We start from the raw sequence: 19955 nt of genomic DNA, 5'->3' as shown, positions 1-19955 counted from the left end.
GGACAGTGAGGCGCTGTGGGGAGGAGGGATTAGTGGAGGAAGACGGCGAGGGGGCGATGCAGATGAGCATCCAGATGAGAGCGATACCGGACATGGGTGTCCTGACGAGGCTACTCAGCGTCTCGCAGAACGACAGAGGGGTATGCCTCCACCAGGGACGGAAGAACGCAGCCAGACCACGGTGATCAACGCAGCGTATCTGGGTCCGAGGGTCGCTGGCAGAACGTCGGTTGCCTACAACAAGCCGATAGTCGTCGATATGGAGCTGCCTGTATGGGGCTCTCTTTGGGACCACGATAATGCTAGCTAATGTGGGATGACGGATCAACTGCAGCGTACCTGTCCCAAATGATCTCATTCCTAGCCAGCAAAGCACACTTGTCGAGCCAACACCTACATCATACTGCTGCTGGTTTATAGCACATTCGTGTCCTACTCACTTATGTGTGTGCAATGGACGAGGACCACGTAGGAGGACGTGCTTCGTGGGCTTTGTGAGCTGACCATGTCACGATTGGGCGTGACATGCAGAAGTGCCCCGCCTTACCCCCGCATAAGCGTATCTTATCGTCCTATCAAGCCACGGGCTAACGTCTGCCATCGGGACGGATCGAGTGGCAGCAAATCTATCCTCTCTCACATGGCTTGGGACGCAGAGCAAAATATTGCCTGACGGGCGACGCAACCGCCGTGCCCTGACCTGAGTTGCGACGGGCCACAGGGATGCCCCCCATCGTGCCTCGAGTGATGTGCGGAGGATGTGCATTGATGGGTGCCGAAGGCCCGGTGACTGCTACCGTCTGAGCTGGGGAACACATGTGTCTCGGACGCTGCAGAGGATGGATTGCCTGGGTGGATCTCGAATGTGACGAGTTGGCTGTCGGTGCTGGCTTTGTGCTTCACCTGTACCCTTGGGGTGCAGCTGGATTCGTCATGTCTTGCAAATGTTCATGGTGGGGTTGGTGAGCATTTCACGATTGGACAGCAGGTGTGGTCACATCGTGCTTCCACGCTTCTGGCATGGCTTCTTGGGGCTTCGGTGGTCATGCAGGCCATGCTGGGGGTTGGTCCTATCAGGAGGAGTTTTGGCGCCAGTCTCGAAACGGGCCATGTGGAGGGCGCTGGGCGTGATTGGGCTGTGTGTTTTGCAGCCGCCGTGGCCGACGACGAGACGTGCAGCGGTGCTCATGTGAAGCAGCGGCTTGCGCGATGCGATGCGATGGGCGTGGAGCGGGGACTAGTCAGCGTCGAGTCGAGGCTGTGACGCTCTTTTCAGCCGGCGACGAGTTTGGTACAAAGCAGACAAGTGCGAGGCACAGGGATGCCCTCGACGGCTGTCGAAGCCCTGGGGCTCTGTGCATGAGAGCCTGATATAGTCACAACTGCACCCCCAAAGCGTGCAGGCTGACTGCTCTCCAAATCCATATTACCCGTTGCACACATTGTTCTATTCTTCGAAGCCGCAATCTTATTCTTCTCCCACGATTCTTAAATTCCACACTACGCGGTGCGATCCCGACTACCGCCCGCCGGATCCTATTGGCATTTTTTGGCACGGTTGACGGTGACGTCGCAAAGCCATCCACACCGCAACTTACGGCCTGCAAGCAGAGCCATCGCTGCCGGGCAACGAGCAGCGCAGTCGCGAGCACAACACAGCCTCACTCCTGTGCCTGACCGCCGGCCGAGCACTACAATTCCTTTGTCCAGCGTCTTTGATCCGAGTTTTTTTGTCTCTTCGCCACGTTTCCGCCATCTTCGATCCGCGCTGTCTGTGTCCCTGAGCGACCCACAATTCCTTAGGTCAGCCGATTTCAAGCAAGCCATCCTCGTCAGGCCGTGCAGGAACACCCGCACGCTCCGTCCGCTCTGCTCTCACCACGGCACATACTGCACCCGACTCTCCTTATAGGGCTCCCACACCGACGCCTCGCCCAAAGCCCATCGCTCCTGCCCTTGCTTTTGCTGCGGCCTGCCAGACATCCGCCCAACACCGCCACAGGCTCGCTTGCTCCTCCACTCGCTGCATTGCCCGGATCCGCATGTGTCAGGCCTGAGTCGCAAGCAGTCGTTGCTGTCACACTATAAGAGAGATCCCACACCCCACACCCGACTAGCAATCCTCTCCCCACACCCATTGCCGCCATGGACGACCCCCTCCCCGATCACTACAAGGCCCTGGGCGTCGCCAACACGGTCGACGCCGCCGTCATCAAGGCCACCTACCGCAAGCTCGTCCTCAAGTGCCATCCCGACAAGGTCACCGACCCCGCGTTGAAGGAGCAGAAACAGGAGGAGTTTCACAACATCCAGCAGGCCTACGAGTGCCTCATTGACGACGAGAAGCGGAGCAAGTACGACGCGCAAATCACGCTCGACAAGCTGCGCAAGGAGAAGGCGGCGCGAGGAGGTGCGCCACGCGACAGGACTGCACGCTTCGACGTCCCCACATCAGGCGGTGCTTCCTTTGCCGCAAACGGCCCTTCGCGATACACCACCGAGTACCGCGCTCCCAGAGCGAGCGAGGAAGACGACCGCTACCACGCACGATACCACGCCCAACCCTCAAAACCCACATCATCTTCCAGATCTACTCGCGAGAAGGAGTCTAAGAGCTCGCGACACGTCAAGGAAGACAGATCACGCTCTGATCGCGAGAAAACGCGTGCCAAGGAGACACGAAGCGACCGCAAGTTCACCCAAGTCGACAGTGAGTCATCGGGTGACGAGAAGGCGCGCTACGAGGCAGCCTTCAAGGCCCGCACTGAAGAGGATGCTCGGCGCAAGGCAGAAGAGCGCCGCACCTATGAAGACAACCGATATGCCGGCACCACCACTCACACTGTCCCTGCTGCACGCAAGATGAGCGTCCAGGAAGAAGAGGCGCTCCGATACCAGCACAAGTCACGCGCCCACGTCGAGGCGGATATCCTATCTTCCCGACCGTCGCCCGCCAGGGCTTCTTCGCGCGATTACTACACCTCCGACCCACCTCGGATGGTTCGACGCGACAGTGCTCGACCCGAGCCCGTCCGCAGGTCATCTGCTCGCCCCAGTAAGGAAAGACCTTCTCTGTCCCGTCGTGACACCGACCGTACCGATCGCGGTATTCCCGAGGTTGTCGAGTGGGATGATGAGCCTCGCCGTGAGGAGAGACGGGTACCCAGCTTCAAGCACACGACCTCATCACCTGCTGAGCTCCGCGGAATGCCTCAACGCTCGTACACCGACAGCAGGCCCGCCAGATATGCCGAGAACACGCCCCCAGCACCTTCGCTGAGTCGATCGTCGACCATGCCTACCATCCCAAACACTTCCTCGCGCAGGAAGGAAGCCACCGCCCCTCGCCCGTCTGGTCTTCGCGAGGCCATGACACCCGAGCAATACAACAGCAGCCCTGAGAAGTACGCCAGTCCCGAGCGAGACGCTTTCCCCAGTGTACCACCGTCGTCGACCGTCAAGACATATTACTACCCCGTCCCCGGAGCTGGCGTGTCTCAAGATCCACCAACCCCCACTCCTCGCCACGTTGTTCGCGAACCCCAATCCCAACGCCAACACCGTTCAAAGTCGCCCATCGGCAAGCCCCCGATTGGTCCCAACCGTCCGGCAGAGCCCACCACTGCATCATACAAGACCGTGCCCCGGCCATCAATGCCAAGCCGCACAGAGTCAAGTCGCAACATGTCGCCTTCCCGCGAAGAACGCGGCCGCTCCGGAAGACTCTACGGTGAAATCGGTAGCGAACCCCGACACCGGGTACGCCAGCAAAGCATCGACACCAACGATGTCCAATACAGCCGTAGATACGGTCCCGAGGACGTCAGGTGGGCACCAAGATCTGGTGAACCCGACAGGGCTGACAGAGGCTATGCCAGTAAACCTACTCTAGGCAGGACTGCTACGTATGTTTACTAGTAGTTCCGTCACACTCTGAGCTATAAGGCGAAACATGTACACGCACATACACATCGACACAGGCATCAAATTGCCCACAGGATACCCAACTCCCGGATGCTATCGGACGAAATACCGGGATCATATTTGCAATTGTTTCACAGGCGTTGAACGGTTTTTCCCATTACTATCTCCCATCTCCTTGATGTTCAGTTCCACGACCAACTACACGCAAGTGCTGCGTTTGGCGTTTCTCCGTCTCCTCGTCTTGTTTGTCAAGTCTCACACTCAACCATCTCTGTACAATTGCATATACACATCGAAATTGAAATACATTTCGATGGCAGCTTTTCCAATCGCTTTTCTATTGCTCCAACTACTCATCGAGCAAGACGTGTATGTACGTCTTGTGATTACTTTCGTTGTATTGTATTGACACACACTGCGCCGGGCTAGACCTGGACACATTCGCTTTTTGGACTTATTGGTCTTTTGGGATACGTATACTACGCTCGCTTGGTACGAGATGAGATGAGATGGACATGAGATGATGAGCCCGATGGGCATGGTACTTGTTTTGATTGTTTCTGTAGACGTGGAGGTCTCTTTTAGGACATACACACACACGCATCATCACACATAGTATATAGTTTAAAGTAGTAACTTGAATGGATTTTCAACCTGATCGAAGACTTTCTTCTCGCATATGATTCCTGTCCACCAACGGAAATGTGTTTACGATTATCTAAACTCGCATCTGCTAGCACGAACAAAAAGCACGACTCCAATGATAATTTCCTCACTCATGTTCCACAGAGCCGCAATCTCAACCGCGCGAGCTACCCATCTCACACCGCAACTACCTTTAGCCCAACCACCAACCACTATTCGTGTTACCAGTTCAACCCTTCCTTTTATCCCTCCGTGACTAAGAACAGCGATCTGCACAACTCTTATCTTGCAGAGATAGGTTAGATCTACATTTGTAGCACTAGATAATGTAGAAGCAATGCAGGTAAGATGTATGTAAGCCTTTAGTGTGTGCAAGGAACGAAGTAAGCAGATGTCTTTATTAGTTAGATGAGAGATGCTACTTTAGCTGTCGCATGTTTGGTCAGCAACAAAACGGTGTTCGGTTGGACCTGCCCTGCTAATCCATCTGCCCGTGGAGGGTACGCTTAATCAGGAAGTTTACCTAGTGCGATGAGAGACCGTATCGCCAACAAAAGGTCGCATATACGATAAACACACATAAGTAAGCGGACGACCCATTATTGAAATATGTGTTCCATTCATTTACATAGCCTTTTCCGCCAGAAACCCATAGATGAATCCAGAGAGGGAAAAGGAAAAAATAGGAAAAGCCCAAGGATATGATCAATCCATCTGTCAAGATCCTTCTCTCCCTCTCTCCCACAAAACGCCTTTCGCTGGCTGAACTCGCCAAGCGAACCAGAAAATAGAAAAATCAAACCACAAAACCAAGGACGCAACCCAAGATCGCAAGTGGGTGCTTTCTGCCAGAAGACAGTCGCTTTGCATGGCTCGTAACATCGATACTGAGTGTAAAAAGTAAGGAGATGAGATAGATATACAAAGGGGCAGCGAATGTAGTAATGGTTTTGTCCAGAGGAAAAGTTGTTGTAAGGAGTGTCAGTATGTCGAGGGGATGGCGGTACTAGGGTACTAGAAACTAGAACATTACTCTGCGTAATTCAACGCGCATTAGCCCCCAACATGCGAATATGTAAAGCCGTGCTGTACGGACTTGCAAAGAAACGAAAGATTTGATCACAAAGGAAATGACTGATGACAAGGGAATACGAGATGGAGACTGCCGGACCGTTGGAATGCATCGGCTGCCAACGGTAACGGAGATGCTGCACATCCAACGTCGACTCTGCAAAGTGGGCCAATGTGACATGCAGCTGTCAGGAGTCCAAACGCTCAGTGTTGGTGGCGTCGCGAGCTCCTGTTGGCGAAGGACGATCCTTCGGAGAGAGGTCGCGTAATTTCCGACAAGGCGGCCGAAGCTACCTAATCTTGTGCGCGCGGCGTCTTCTCCGGAAGCTTCTAGATTGAGCAAGTCCACTCCGCATATTTTGAGTTTGCGTTTCGGTCTGTTTGTGCCTTTGCTCACAGTACGTCCCAGATGTTCCGAACAATGGGGTTACTGCCAGTTTGAACAGGACTCCGGGGGTCAACGGTTGCCTTTTCAGGCGTCCATTGCCGGGGTAGTGGTTCTTCCCATGCGGTATGGCCGTTTCGTCCGTCCTTTATCGTCTCGTTGGAAGATACCGGACTCGTGTCGTCGCCAGAAGACTGGAGTTCGAAATGGAAGGGGTTCCTTGTGAACTCCTCAGCACGCGGTGACATGAGAGCGTCGATGTCATCAGCAGCATGTTGAGGAGCAGAAGGTTTCGGCAGCTTCGACTGAATCTCCGTTTGTAGCTTGTGCAACTTTCGTTGTTCGCGCATGTTCGGTGATGAGAACCTAGTGCGAATGGCCTTGGCGGGAGTTGAAAGGAAGGTTTGACTAGGCGATCGGGGCGTATCCGGTGCCTTGGGGAACGCTACAGGAACAGGTTCAGCCGGGTCGATAGGGGTCAAGGCTTGTTTTTCGGGTGAATTGCTAAGGCTGTCGATGCGTGGTCCGGCGTCTTGGCTATGTTTTGGGAAGGACATGGACAGCAAGCTGGGGGCCTGGAACATGGGGTTCGTTTGCGCCGTACCGTCCAGCGATGCAAAGCCGTTGAAAGTCTGATGGGCAGGCGGTAGGATGGCTTGGAATGACGGCCGTCGATCCTCAGCTTCAGAGTCCTTGATAGCCGCTATGCTGGGCCTGTCGAACGGATTGAAGTCTGCTCTTGTTGGCGATGTCAAGCCGAATGGATCATCATCTGCTATCCTTGGCTTCAGTGGAGTCATGTGGAATTCCGTGGCACGTGGCGACTTTAGGTCATCTTCTAGGCTTGCGTCTGTGCGACCAAAGACATCTTTAGGAAATTGCGTAGCCACTGGCGAAGTAATCTCAGGCGCGGAAGGTTCGTTGTCCAGATCGTAGCCTGCCGGCCATGGGTTGTCAAAAGAAGTCTTAATTGGCGACATGACCTCAGCATCGGATGCGTCGTAGGAGCTGAAGGAAGGGATGTTGAAACTTGCTACAGCTGGGGATCGAAGTGGCTCAAATCCTGATGGTTGTAGAGGCGCCAGGTGTCTCTCTCCTGATCCGAATGATGAGCCCTCGTCGTTGCTCAGGCCCAATCGTAATGGAAGTTGACGTGAAAAGTTGGGGACAGAGGAAAGCTTGAGAGTAGGCTCGGAATAGTCTTCGCTGTCAGAAACATCTTGAGTCTGAATGGTCGGCACGTTGTCGTTAGTGACGGAGACGACAGGCACAACGTGACCTGTGGGGTCGACATAGGGCGTCGTTGTCGTCGGAGAGGGCTCGGATGGGACATCAAAGTGCGCAGGGCTCGAGTCCCAGGACCGACGGAAACCGGCTGAGAAGGCTCCAGTGGGTGCCGATAGGGGACCTGGAGATATAGCCATCATGTTGCCTGTGCTTGCCCGTTGCATGCTAATGTCGCTGTCGGGTGGTAGCGGCGCTGTTCGTGGAGTGCGCGATCCCGAACCAGAGTCCCTATCGTACGAAGAGTACTTATTGTTTCCTGTGGAGCGGGTGGAGGGAAGGCCAGCAGATCGGCGTCCATACCCTTGGTTGTGATATGAGCGGCTTTCGTTTTGTCTTAACAAGCTGTTGCGGAACTCTTGCAATTGCATGATGAGGTTCATGTTTGGTCCGATCCACTTGCTTCGCTTCTTCGCCTTGTCGTACGCTTCTTGCACACTCATCTGCGGGTCCTTGTACAGGCCGTAGGCAACGATCAAACTGGCAGAACGACTGACACCACATTGGCAATGGATGAGTACGCGCTTCCCACGCTGAACCCTCTCGTCTATCATCCTGACCAGCTTGTGAAGATCGGGAACGATGTCTGTGTTGTGCTCCCAGGGCATGTGAATGTACTCTGGTGTCTTGTATGTCTTGCCCTCGATCACAACCTCGCGCGGCTGTATGGTTTGCATGACCGGCGTGGCTTTGGGTGTGGTTGGCGAGCCATCGTCCATACCGAATGATTGCTTTGGTCGCTGTCCAAGGGTGGCAAAATCAACATTCTCCGCTGGTGGGCCATCTATGCGCCTGGCGTCAATGTCTTTTTGTGACTCCACCGTTGGCGTGGTGAATGGGTTCTTCACTTCGCTCGCGACGTTGATAATGACATCGAAAGTCGTGGCCTGGATAGCAGTTGGCTCAAAGTAGAGGAACACGCCAGACTCATAGATACAGATGGGGCCGTTAGGATAAGCAGCCGGCTTCTCCTCTCGTGACTGGGGAACATCGAAGTTGGGTTCCTGGTCCTCCTCCTCTTCCATTTCAAAGGGGACTTCGCTGAGGCCACTTTGCTTAGGTGCAACAGGTCGTAGAGGAGGCAATTGCATACCACCCATTGGATTCGTACTCGGTGAACATAATGGTAGTGAAGGAGATGACTGGAAGTGGCGAAGCGGTGGGCGATTGAAGGACGGTGTTGAGGGTATGAGCAACCGTACTGGTTTACTCTCATTGCTGCCAGGCGTTGAGATTGTTAAGCTCAAGTTGGACGGTCGACGCTTCGGGGGTGTCGGTGGTTTGATAAACAACGGAGATGGCGGTGCCGAACTGTTCTTTTCTTTGGGAGCGACTGCTATGGGAGCTGGGGTGTGCGCGCGCAAGTTGCTGAGCGAAGACGCTGTGTTGATACCAAGGTTCTTGAGATTCCGAGGCTTCTTTGCAGGTGTTGTGGGACGCTGCAATTCGAAGAATGGACCGGCAGACGGTTCCCCGACAGGTGCCTCTGCTCGTCTTGACCTGAAGTCGGCAACGAAAGACGAGGGCGTGATTGTCTTTGCGAGGGGCGATTCGGGAGACACGCCTGGAGAGGGGTCTGTCACCGAGGACGAGTCCATGGTTGATATGGTTGTGGTCGGGGAGTTGTCGGAAGAGCCCGTCGATGTACTGTCGCGACTTTCGCTGTGGATGTGGAAGGAGGAGAAGGGTGTGCCCGAGTTCGTGTTAGGGCTCGTGGCAGGACGTGCTACATTCCCGCCATTTTGGCCCTTGCTGTGGTGCTCTCCTCCAAATACGGCGCCGAATGAGGGCATGGGCATGAATGAGCGCGCGCTCGTCTGAACCATGCTGGGACTTGTGTGTGTTGCCAAGCGGGGGCAGTGATTGCGAGTGCTACTGGGCGGACGGGGAGCTCGCGTTGAGGTGAAGGGTGAAGGGAGGCAGTGGGTGAAGGACTGCTCGAGTTTCTTGGAAGGGAAAGAAGAATTAGGTGTGTAGAAAGCCCTTTTCAGAGTCGGAGTGTCAGCATCATGGGATATTGTGGGCGAGGCAGACATGGCAGGCGCATGTGTTTCGAAACGAGGGCGGCGGGACGGGGGAGTGGGGAATGGAGGCTGAAGACAGGTTGAGAAGCTGTTCCCAGACTCGAAGATTGGTGGTAGAGTGCACATGGTCGAGCAGGTAACGGTTGACAGGTGACAGGTGCCCGTACACTGCCTCGACTACAGTCACGCTCGCCCAGACAGACGACGGGGCACAGGAATGCGGAGTTGGGACACGAAAAGAAGATGCGGCTTACCTGGGTGCCAACAGCAGTGGGGAGGGGCGCTGGCGTGGTGAATTGGAGCGAGAATACCAGATCCTCTACTAAGCGCCTGGGGGAAGGAGCGACTGGGCCGGCGATGCGCCTATGCCTGGGGAGATGCGGCGTAGTGGGTAGAAAGGGCAGGAGCGGGCGACGCAGCGGGTGCGGGAGGTGCGAGCGGCGGTGGTGAGGAAGGCGCGGTCGAGGGTGGGTGCCGCGCTCACGATGGGGGTCTGTTGCGACGCACTCTGGACGATGGGGAGGGTCGAGGGCAGAGTGGTGACCAGCTTGGGCAGTGCGGACGAGGGAAGCCGGTCGATCGCAGAGCCGCTGCCGCCTGGATGTGGGAGGAGGGGGTCGTGGTAGGCGAGGCGAGCACGCTGTGTGTCGTGATTGAGGCGGCGTGAATGCGTCTTGTCGATGGATGGGGGAGACGAACTGCGAGCTGCGCTAGTGGCTCTGTGGAAGCGCCGACGTTCCAGGAATAGCAACCGCCGCCGGTGCGCTACGAGGCAGCTGCGACCACTAGGACACTAGCATGTCAGACCCATGAGCGTCTTGGGACCATACTACACAAACGCGCCAGTCCACTCAACCACCGCGCCTTACAGCCTGTCTACCGTACCGCGGCCGATCTTGGTTCGCAGCGTACGCGTAGCCGTCATTTCCCTCGCCTAGCAAACAAATACTCGCCATCGCCGCTCCACAGGAGACTGCGCTCGACAAACTGCCCTTCTGCCCTTGTTCCCCGGACCTGGCGAACCTGGCGAGCCTAGAGTAGGCCCCTGGAGGCCGCATCCTGAAGACGGGAAGGCCCAGACGAGATACCTCGGAAAGAGGTTGGGGTCCGCGCCATATTGCAGACACCCCAGACAGTATGTAATCCGTCCCGTCTCCGGCCTCGACGCGCTCGAGATGAATTACTCGTCGTCCAGGTCGTCGTTGTTGTCAGCGCTCACCACCGCCGGGACACCCTGGCCTCGCTTCGCATGCCACAGCCATCGTTTCGACTCTCGCTGCGTGCAAGACTGCGACTGCGACTGACTTCATCGCGGCCTTCTGAGGCACAAAACAGTCGGAGCAAATATCTGCAACGTGAAACGCACCGTGGGAACTTATCGACCCACCTGTTGGCGGGGTGAGTTTTTGCGTCTCCGTCATGTGAGGATTACCACGCGTTTCATCTCTCTGCCGTCAGTTTCGCAATCCTAAACTCTCCCACAGCATTTGTGGAGCTTTTTCCCGTATGACTGCCACGCAGAGCCGCAGTCCTTGCAGTACCTGCCGAAACGTATTTCCACCTCTGCCGCCGCCTGTGCCCTGAATGTTGGTAATTTGTTCTTTCTGTTACGCAAAGCCCCGATTCGGCGAGCCCACACCAAATGCGTTTCAGCATCTTTTAACACCGGCAGAATCCGTCCTAAAAAGCAACGCGACACCGATTCGGGTACCCATGCGAAGATCCAACGACTCAGGACAGTCCGCCTCATCTTCCTGGGCACGTGCTCTTGAGATCGGGATAGGTCGACTGAGCGACTCATTGGTAGTTTCCATACTTATCAACTTGCAACGTGGAGATCAGAGCCCAACTCTTCGCTACCAACTAGACGGGTTTCCCGACTGAGTCGTCCTTGGGAAGTGTTCTGGCCTCCCAACACAAGGCCCCAATAAGGCCCGAGTCTCTTTGCCGGCCCTGACGCTACACGCAGTGAGTCGTAGCAGCTGTGACAGAACAGTCTGGTTCTCCCGCTATTAGGGTGATTTGGACCAAGCAGCATTCTTTTCGAGATAAAAGATAAGGGGTGATGTATCACGGGCCTCAGTAAGGTTCAAATGTTTGCGATCGTGCTGGCGGTCCGAGAACCTAATCCTCTGCGACGACTTCGACCAGCAAGCAGGGACGTGCTCTGTACATTTCATGGTCGACCTGATCATAGGTTTGGTTGTGCGTGAAGTCTCAACATACTCAAATGAGGTTCATGCGCCCCTGTGGCCTATGTGCCGTGGTACCTGTATTGTAGCACGTCACCACGACACACTGCGCGCATGTCATAGCTTTCTCGGACTTGCGTCCGACTTCATAACATGGAACGCTATGCTCACTCACAAGAACGGGTAATGTACCTTTGTGTCCAGCTGTAGTCACAACTTTGACATAGGCGCTTTGCATATCTCAGCTGGATTAGAACACTGCAAGAGACATGTGTAACAAGTTGTGGGTGCTGCATGAGAATGGAATGTGACTGTGTCAGAAGCTACAAGTTGCTGTTCATTCTTACCGAGTCACGCTGTTCCCTAAGCATACTTCAAGGTATGAGGGAAGGATAATGCGCTCACCTGTAGATGTGGTTAAACTGCACTCTCTGGTCAGAACCTTCAATGTATTAGTATTGGAATTTGACTCATCCCACAAGCTCATAGTTCATTCGAAGGGAGGCAAGCTATGTATTACTTGCAGCCTCTATATTTGTAAAAGACGAGATCTTATATCTGGCTTCTCCATAGTCAGTACCTGACAGGGCCGTAGTAATGATACGCTCAGCATGGCTACGTTCGACCTCATCCACGAACAAATTGGGTTAAACCCTTCACAGCCATAATCGCTTTCGCCTTACAGTAGAGCTCCAGGCTCAGAAGAGTTTTAATAACCTTTGCAAAACTCCAGGCAAAAGTGCATGTTCTGTTGTTCAGCGTGCAGATGCGCTCATCAATGACCACCACTAACGCCAAGCCAAAGCGGGCTAGCGCCGCCCACCATGCGAAATTCAAGCGAGCCCGAAGAACTCGAAAGTCGAGAGCCTCTTCTTTTCGCGACAACTAACCACCAGGTCAATCACAACAGCGATCATGTCGAGGCCAACCGTCACCGTCGTCTCCGCCAAGGGCGAGGCCACCAAGGACACCGTTCCCGTGCCCAATGTCTTCAAGGTCAGTTCCGCCGCAATTCGAACTTCGCGATACGATGCAAACCACAACCGGAGGGACTGAGGGCTGCAACGGCAGCTGGAGGAGTGCAGACACTGGAAGAACACTGGAAGAGCGGGGACACAGGCGGCAGCGGAGAATGCTTGCATTGAGCTGGATTACGCAGAGTTCTTCCCATGATGCGGCCTCATGAGAGTGTAGCGAAAGCCGCACTTTTCTGGCTTGTCTGCTTCTCTCAGTCTCTCGGACACGGCTCTGCGATGCACATAGACGCAAATCAGGGACCTTAGCCAATGCTAACAACTCTTCCAGGCACCCATCCGCCCTGACATCGTCCACGCGGTGCACACTGGCATGAACAAGAACCGCCGCCAGCCATACGCTGTGTAAGCCTACCTCGCGCACTGTACAACCACAGTCTAACAACAAGCAGCTCCGAGAAGGCTGGTCACCAGACTTCTGCCGAGTCCTGGGGTACCGGTCGCGCTGTGGCCCGTATTCCCCGTGTCTCTGGTGGAGGTACTCACCGTGCCGGTCAGGCTGCCTTCGGTAACATGTGCCGCTCCGGTCGCATGTTCGCTCCCACCAAGATCTGGCGCAAGTGGCACCAGAAGATCAACCTGAACCAGAAGCGTTTCGCTACCGCGTCTGCGCTCGCTGCTTCGGGAAGCCCTGCTCTTCTCCTTGCCCGCGGTCACGCCATCAGCACCGTCCCTGAGGTTCCTCTCGTCATCTCATCGACTGCTTTCGCCGATGCCGCCATCAAGAAGACCTCCGCCGCCGTCGCTCTGCTGAAGGCTGTCGGTGCTGGTGCCGATGTCGAGAAGGCCCGCAACACACGCAAGGTCCGCGCTGGTAAGGGTAAGCTTCGTGGCCGCCGTCACACTCAGCGCCGCGGACCCCTCGTCATCTACAACCCCGAGGAGGATGGCAAGGAGCTCGTCCTTGCTTTCCGCAACATCCCAGGTGTCGAGACCTCATCCGTCTACTCCCTGAACCTCCTCCAGCTCGCCCCCGGTGGCCACCTCGGTCGCTTCATCGTCTGGACCTCATCCGCTTTCAGCGCTCTCGACAAGGTCTACGGATCCACCGCTGAGCCCTCAGCGCTCAAGAAGGACTACCTCCTGCCCTCCACCATGATGAGCCAGCCCGACCTCAGCAAGATCATCAACTCCAGCGACGTCCAGAAGGTCCTCCGCCCCGTCCGTGGTGGAGCCGTCTCCAAGCGTGGTGTCGTACAAAAGAAGAACCCGCTCAAGAACTTCCAGGTGCAGCTCCGCCTCAACCCATACGCTGCTACCTTCTCCAAGGAGAAGCTCGGCCAGAAGAAGCTCGAGCAGGGCAAGCCCGAGTATGCCACCGAGACCTTCCACGAGCTTATGCACGAGAACTAGATGGTTGTTGGTTAGCGTTATGATTTCCTAAGGTGTTCTCTCTTCGGCTGGGATGGACTGGAATGATGAATAGCTATGACAAATGTAGCTCTTCACAAAATGCCTCTGAGAAGGTTTCACTTCCACTCATATCTATGACCATTGAATCAGGCGTTGCATTGATGAGGTCCGTCCACATGTTGCGGATAGTTGTTCGTAGTAATGTGGTATTGCATGATCGTCAGGGTTCCACTGACTTTGAGATCTCTTCCAAGTGTAATCTCATACTAGCAATACATGTCCCAAACGCCGTCGCTATGCCTCAAAGCTGCCCTCATCGCGAGAACAAGACCTCACTTGAACAGCCGCCTTCCACCCGTTCTGCCCATAGTCCTCTCCACACCCTCCAAACTCATACCCGCGAATCCAGCACCCCCACCATCGCGATCCCTCTTATACCTCCTCAACGCCTCTCTCAGGTGTGCTGGTGTAAGCGGTCCCTTATCACACGCCTTCAGCCTATCCTGCAAACTAGCATCCTTCTCCACCTCCTTCCACAGACTCTCCGTGCGATCAACCTGCGTAGGATACCAGCCCGCACTCGTAATATCGGAATTAGTCGGCCTATTCCTATCATCCTTGATATGAGCACTAGGTCTGACCAGACTCTGACTGAGGATGGGCCCCGGCAAGTTTGGGTTGGGCAGATGGGTGCGGACGGCGGACCATTCGTCGCGAACGGTGAGGGCGCGGTCGATGAGCTCGCCGATGAAGGTTTTGGAGTAGGATGTTACGGCGATGATGATGGGTTGCGGGACGGATTGGGAGAGGGTTTGGTTGACGAGTTTACGGACGGTTTCCCGCTTAAGGCGGATGCGGCGGTAGGTTGCGTAGCGGTCCATTTGGGCGGGTGTCATGAAGTCTTCTAGCATGCTGTTGGATCACATCGTATCAGTAAACCGGACTCTGGAAGAAAATAGCAGCGAGTATAGAGAAGGGACGTACCGTTCGTATTCTTTCTCCTGTTTCCTGCGTGCTTCAACACTCATGCCGCCTTCGATTTCCATGCCCATTTCCTCGCCCATCTCGTCATCGTCGTCGTCTTCTGCTTCTTCTCCGCCGTCGCCATCTTCGTCTTCACCTCCTATTGCGCTTCGTCCGTCGGCGCCTTTGCCGCCTCTCGCGCTTGAACCCGCGACACTGCCTCCGTCTCCTCCCTTCTTCCGTCGCTTCTTCCCTCCTACGCCGTTAACGACGGATGTGGTGATGTTACTTTCCACAGACGGTGAACGCGAGTATTGGCGCGGGGAACCGCCGACTGATTCGGCATCTGGTGAGAAGGCGTTACGTAGGTTGGAGGGTTTGCGCTTTTTGGTGGGCGCGCCGGAGTGAGAGGATATGCTGCCGCGCTTGCGACTGCCGGGGACGTTGAGCTGTGGGATGTGTGGTGGTGAAGCCATGGTCGCGCGATCAACAAGAGTACCGGCCTCTTGTGCTGGCGTCGTAGTAATGGGGGGTGGTTGGGTGGGAAGGCTAACTTCTGCGGTTTGGACAATGGAATGGGCCCTGGGGAAGTCGCGATCTCCGCCAAGCAAAATGATGGAGCGTCGACTAGCGCGTTTTCTGCTCGGAAAGCGCGACCGGGATTGATTTCGTCATCGACACTCGGGAGATGGATGCTTGCACCTGGCGCTCTCACTCAGCGTCTGCGCTCTCGACTTTCACCATGTAAAACGAGATATCAGCAGGCGATCTGCCATCAATACTAATTCACCGCCATTACGTTTGCCAACGTCACTTCGCATCTTGTACCCGCATATAGCCCAGCGTGCCTCAAAGATGCCATCCTACGAAGAATCCTACGGCCAGCAAGCCGCCCAAGCAGCAGGCACAGGCGCAACCGACACCGATGGCGCCGTACAAGCACCACCCGACGCACGATCTACCTCTGACCTCCCACCTGCCGCCCTCGACCTAGCAGCGCGCCTCTTCGACCTCGCCCGCAGCGGGGACACATCGACCCTCTCGCAATACGTCAGCGCCGGCATCCCCAAGAACCTCACCAACTCATCCGGCGACACACTTCTCATGTTGGCATCCTACCATGGCAAGGCTGAGACTGCTAAGATGCTGCTAGACAACGGCGCGGATGCGAATGTGCTGAATGGGAGGGGCCAGAGCCCTATTGCGGGGGCCGTGTTCAAAGGGTACGATGATGTTGTGAGAGTGTTATATGAGGGGGGAGCAGACGTAGAAAAGGGACAACCGAATGCGGTGGACTGCGCAAGGATGTTCAAGAGAGGGAATTGCTTGAAGCTGTTTGGTGTCGAAGAAGGAGAGGGGACCGTGGTGGATGTCGATGCGCATGCTGTGTCGTAGTGGAGACTCCGCAGTATTGATGAAGTGTACTTGACTTGCTCACTCGTTCATTACAGGCGCAGCAACAGCTATAGGGTATAAATATATTACTCAAGAAGTCGGATACTAAACTCTTACTCCCGCGCAACACATAGTCTGGCAGTCTGATCCACCCGAAATAACCTTCCTACAAATCATGGTATCATATCATCGTCCGTCGCCCCCAACTCCCTACTTCTTCTCCTCCTTTCCCTTTCCACCACCAAACATGCCTCCAACGTATCCACCGGCACTCTTTGCGCCTCCTGCAACACTGCTCGCCCCTCCCTTCACACCATCCGCAGCACTCTGTCCATACCCACCTAGTGGTCCTTGACTCTCAATAGAGTTTCCCTTGTCGTCCTTGCCGCCGCGCTCAGCACGGTTGATGCCCTCTTTGGAGACGGCATCACCGAGGGGTTGTGCGAGTCCTCCCTTGCCGACCTGGCCGCCGACGAGGTTGTTTACGCCGTCTTGGAGGTTGTCGACTTGGTCGATGCCTGTGACCTTGGTCTGGTCGAGTTGTTCTGTGAGCAATATATGTTAGCGATGTGTAGTTAGGGATGAGTTAAGATGTAAGAGACGTACGTTTGGTAGCGTAGGAAGCCTTGTTATCCTTGGTGAACCACTTCAGGTACTGGTCCTCGATCCATGGCATCCATGTCTCGTACTTTTGGTTGTAGTACTCTCCCGCGGACTCCCTGTAGGTCTTTTGCGATCCCTTGTTCTGGTCTGTCATCTTGGGCAGTATGAATACTGTTTATTAATCGTATTGGAGTGTAGAGATAGTGAGGTGGATTATTCGTATGGTCGTGTGTATTTGCATGTGAAGACGCAACACACAGATCAGGCAGTCAGCCATATATACTCCACCTGCATGCCTGCGCCTTTCCGTGTGTACGCCATCTGCGCCAGCGGTGATCTCATCCTCGATCACTTGCACCGTGCTTGTTACAAGTTTGTGGCCCGCTGTGGTGGCATCGAGACAGGGGTTGGTGCGTGGATGGGTTGCGCTATACGTCATCTGAACCAGAAACCCAGACCAACTGATCGTCCCGCGTGGAAACCTGCATCTCGGACAGCATCTCTTGGCTGGACGGCCGCCATTCAAGTTCTCTACGCGGGGCCAAGGGCGCCTGGACTCTAGGGCTGGGTGTCTGTTGGGCTCGGCTTGATTGGTTCGTGGGGTCGCAGATTGTGTAGGCGGGCTTTGGTGGGTGCGATGACTGGACGCTAGCAGCTGGCTTCGCAGATGAACGTCTTCAACCACCTACATGCGAGGGCAGCGGCGTCGTGGGTATTGAGTATGGCGTAGAGATGCTGATGGATATCTAACGAGAGACATGTACAAGCTTGTCAACATTGCAGTGTCCAACGCGGTGGTGCTTAGGTAGGAATGCGTCACGACAGTCACGACACAAATTCGATATCCTGAGCAGCTACAGCCACGAATGTTCGTACGGCATATCGCGACACACCGTCATCTCATCACGCCTCTTTGGTTCTATCTGTATACTCGCATTCCTACTTTCCTGGCGATGTGGAAGGCAGTCAAAAGGCCTGTACCCTGAAGAAATTCAATGTGCTCTATCATGCACATCTGCATTCTGAACTACGTTGAGTATCTCTACGATCTGGTTCACTAAGCACGGTAATCATACAAAAGAATTGATACAGTATACGACCGCCGGATTAGGCTGGACTTACAGTCGCACTTTCCTCACTCACTGCCGATTACACAACGCTCCTTCACTTGTTAGGTCTTGGCATTTTTCTTTCTCACCGTCCTCCATCGCACATTGAATTGCCCACAACACCATCGTTCATTCACAGTCTTTCCGCCACCGGCGGCGTTCGAACGCTCCATGCGATAAATAGACTTACTATAGTTCAAATGTCTGACACCGACCCCGCCGATTCTGCGCTTCTCGTCGAATCGCAAGCCATCGAACAACTCAACCGCGCAAGGCGTCAGATTCGTCGATCCAGAAACTCTGTTCGTGCGTCAGAACATATACTCCAGCTACTCAACCGGCTTGTGCCCAGCCTCACAATTGACGAGCTTCGAGAACTTTCGCAAATTCAACGGAGCATGGCGCGTAACTTACGTACACGAGGTGAAGCTACCGGAACTACAGGCGAAGGCGAGAACATTGTTGTTCCAGTATCTGTACCTCAAGCCCAATCCGCTCTCAAGCCTGCCACGACGCTTGTTTCTATGCTGCCAAAGACCCCATACAACGAGGTGAAGGAGGCAGAGGGGACCGTGAACGCACCCGCTTATACCAAAGTACAACTTGCGCTCTTGGAGTACCTTAACAAGTAAATGGTACACATGTAAGGACTGATGTGAGAGATGAACTGACGCTCTTTAGGCACGCATCCGAGAAGCTCACGGTCCGGCAAGCTCATAACTGGACAGAACGTATAGCAGACAACATGCATCCCGCTGCCAAGGATGCGCTGCGTCTCTGCTACTACATGCGCTCGCAGGGCTTCGATACGTACGCCGATGTTCGGGATGGCTCCATCGAGCTGTATCTCTCCAAACAGGTAATTTCAGCTGTCCAAATTGTATCCGAGGCGTATACTAACTCCTTTTGCAGGCACCAGAGAAGGGTCGCAGCAAGGCCTCATTGTATTGGAAGCAGAATTACTCGACGAACGCCATCGAGCACACGGTATCTGAAGCATACGTACCACCCCGTCCGGCGCGATACGACGATTTCATGCCCTCGATGGTCTCCGGGGCTCAACTTCTGAGTGATCTCTTGGCCGCGCCAGATCCACGTATCCCTCAACATGCAGGTGGCCCTGGAGAGGATGCAGAAGACCAGGCCGCTCCGGTACCTGAGGACGGCGAAGCACAGGAAGACGTTGAACCGACCGAGCATAATGTTGCTACTATGCTCGCCGTCGCTCAAGCGGACCTGGAGGCTCAGTTCTTGTCTGATACCCCCGATTCAGAGTACGTCTTCACCCCTTTCCAATTAGTGACCCCTACTAACGATTTGTGTAGCGCCGTTGAAGCTCTGCTCGCCCGCATTGAGCAGCTCAATAGCCAGGAATGAGAGGACTGGGTGGTGCCCGAAGATGTGAGACGGAGCACTTTGAGGACTACATGGGTTTTGGAGAGGCACTTTTGTGACATTTTCGTGCCTTGAAGGCTCCAGGATGTACTTCAGCGTGAATGCTAGGTTATGATGTAACTCCATCTGGCACTAGAATCTTAGCAATGGTCATGCTCGCGAGTATTTAACTCTGCTAACTTTCTGCTTCCTTGCTCCTTCAACCTTATACCACAGTTTAAAATTACTAAAGGGTAAGGATTCCAACATCATGGCTGCTGAGACCCAGAAACAAATACATTCACGACTCATGTGTCGGAAAGAACAACTCAAAACCGTGCACGACAAAGCCATGTCCTGATAGCATTCGAGCTGCTCTCCAAATAATCCGCGCGCAAAAGCCATGACTAGAAGCGCACCTCTTGTACTTCAATGATCATACGCGATCGTGTTCCGTGTCTCAAAGAACATGTTATCCAAGATGTGTTGTTGCTCTTCCGTCACTACCGTTTTTACGATCCATGTCTTCTCACTGAGTATATAAAGTACTTCCATGGCCCTTTCCGAGCTGTCATTCTGCATTAGAAAACACATCTGAT

General features: G+C 54.7%; 7 protein-coding genes across 7 annotated transcripts; 4 read left to right on the top strand and 3 right to left on the bottom strand.

The window, feature by feature from the left end:
- Positions 1-2145: 2145 nt before the first annotated feature.
- J4E83_007089 (uncharacterized protein) lies at positions 2146-3918 on the top strand (the record flags this gene model as incomplete). Its single annotated transcript, XM_049333995.1, has 1 exon — positions 2146-3918. The coding sequence occupies one exon, from the start codon at positions 2146-2148 to the stop codon at positions 3916-3918; it is 1773 nt and encodes a 590-aa protein (XP_049186806.1).
- A 2115-nt stretch (positions 3919-6033) lies between these two features.
- J4E83_007088 (uncharacterized protein) lies at positions 6034-9135 on the bottom strand (the record flags this gene model as incomplete). Its single annotated transcript, XM_049333994.1, has 1 exon — positions 6034-9135. One exon carries the CDS (start codon positions 9133-9135, stop codon positions 6034-6036), a length of 3102 nt encoding a protein of 1033 aa, XP_049186805.1.
- Positions 9136-12440: 3305 nt separating this feature from the next.
- Positions 12441-13912, top strand: J4E83_007087 (uncharacterized protein; the record flags this gene model as incomplete). Its single annotated transcript, XM_049333993.1, has 3 exons — positions 12441-12521; positions 12831-12904; positions 12952-13912. The coding sequence occupies 3 exons, from the start codon at positions 12441-12443 to the stop codon at positions 13910-13912; spliced, it is 1116 nt and encodes a 371-aa protein (XP_049186804.1).
- A 332-nt stretch (positions 13913-14244) lies between these two features.
- Positions 14245-15351, bottom strand: J4E83_007086 (uncharacterized protein; the record flags this gene model as incomplete). The annotated part of the gene is made up of 2 exons (XM_049333992.1): positions 14245-14824; positions 14897-15351. 2 exons carry the CDS (start codon positions 15349-15351, stop codon positions 14245-14247), a joined length of 1035 nt encoding a protein of 344 aa, XP_049186803.1.
- A 379-nt stretch (positions 15352-15730) lies between these two features.
- On the top strand, positions 15731-16270 carry J4E83_007085 (uncharacterized protein; the record flags this gene model as incomplete). The annotated part of the gene is made up of 1 exon (XM_049333991.1): positions 15731-16270. The coding sequence occupies one exon, from the start codon at positions 15731-15733 to the stop codon at positions 16268-16270; it is 540 nt and encodes a 179-aa protein (XP_049186802.1).
- A 210-nt stretch (positions 16271-16480) lies between these two features.
- J4E83_007084 (uncharacterized protein) lies at positions 16481-17027 on the bottom strand (the record flags this gene model as incomplete). Its single annotated transcript, XM_049333990.1, has 2 exons — positions 16481-16815; positions 16877-17027. The coding sequence occupies 2 exons, from the start codon at positions 17025-17027 to the stop codon at positions 16481-16483; spliced, it is 486 nt and encodes a 161-aa protein (XP_049186801.1).
- A 1155-nt stretch (positions 17028-18182) lies between these two features.
- On the top strand, positions 18183-19359 carry J4E83_007083 (uncharacterized protein; the record flags this gene model as incomplete). Its single annotated transcript, XM_049333989.1, has 3 exons — positions 18183-18610; positions 18664-18841; positions 18895-19359. 3 exons carry the CDS (start codon positions 18183-18185, stop codon positions 19357-19359), a joined length of 1071 nt encoding a protein of 356 aa, XP_049186800.1.
- Between the last annotated feature and the right edge of the window lie 596 nt (positions 19360-19955).

The sequence above is a fragment of the Alternaria metachromatica genome (genome assembly GCF_023757995.1).
Source record: "Alternaria metachromatica strain BMP 0045 chromosome Unknown scaffold_17, whole genome shotgun sequence".
NCBI classification, from domain to species: domain Eukaryota; kingdom Fungi; phylum Ascomycota; class Dothideomycetes; order Pleosporales; family Pleosporaceae; genus Alternaria; species Alternaria metachromatica.
This window is presented reverse-complemented; position numbering and strand designations above follow the sequence as displayed.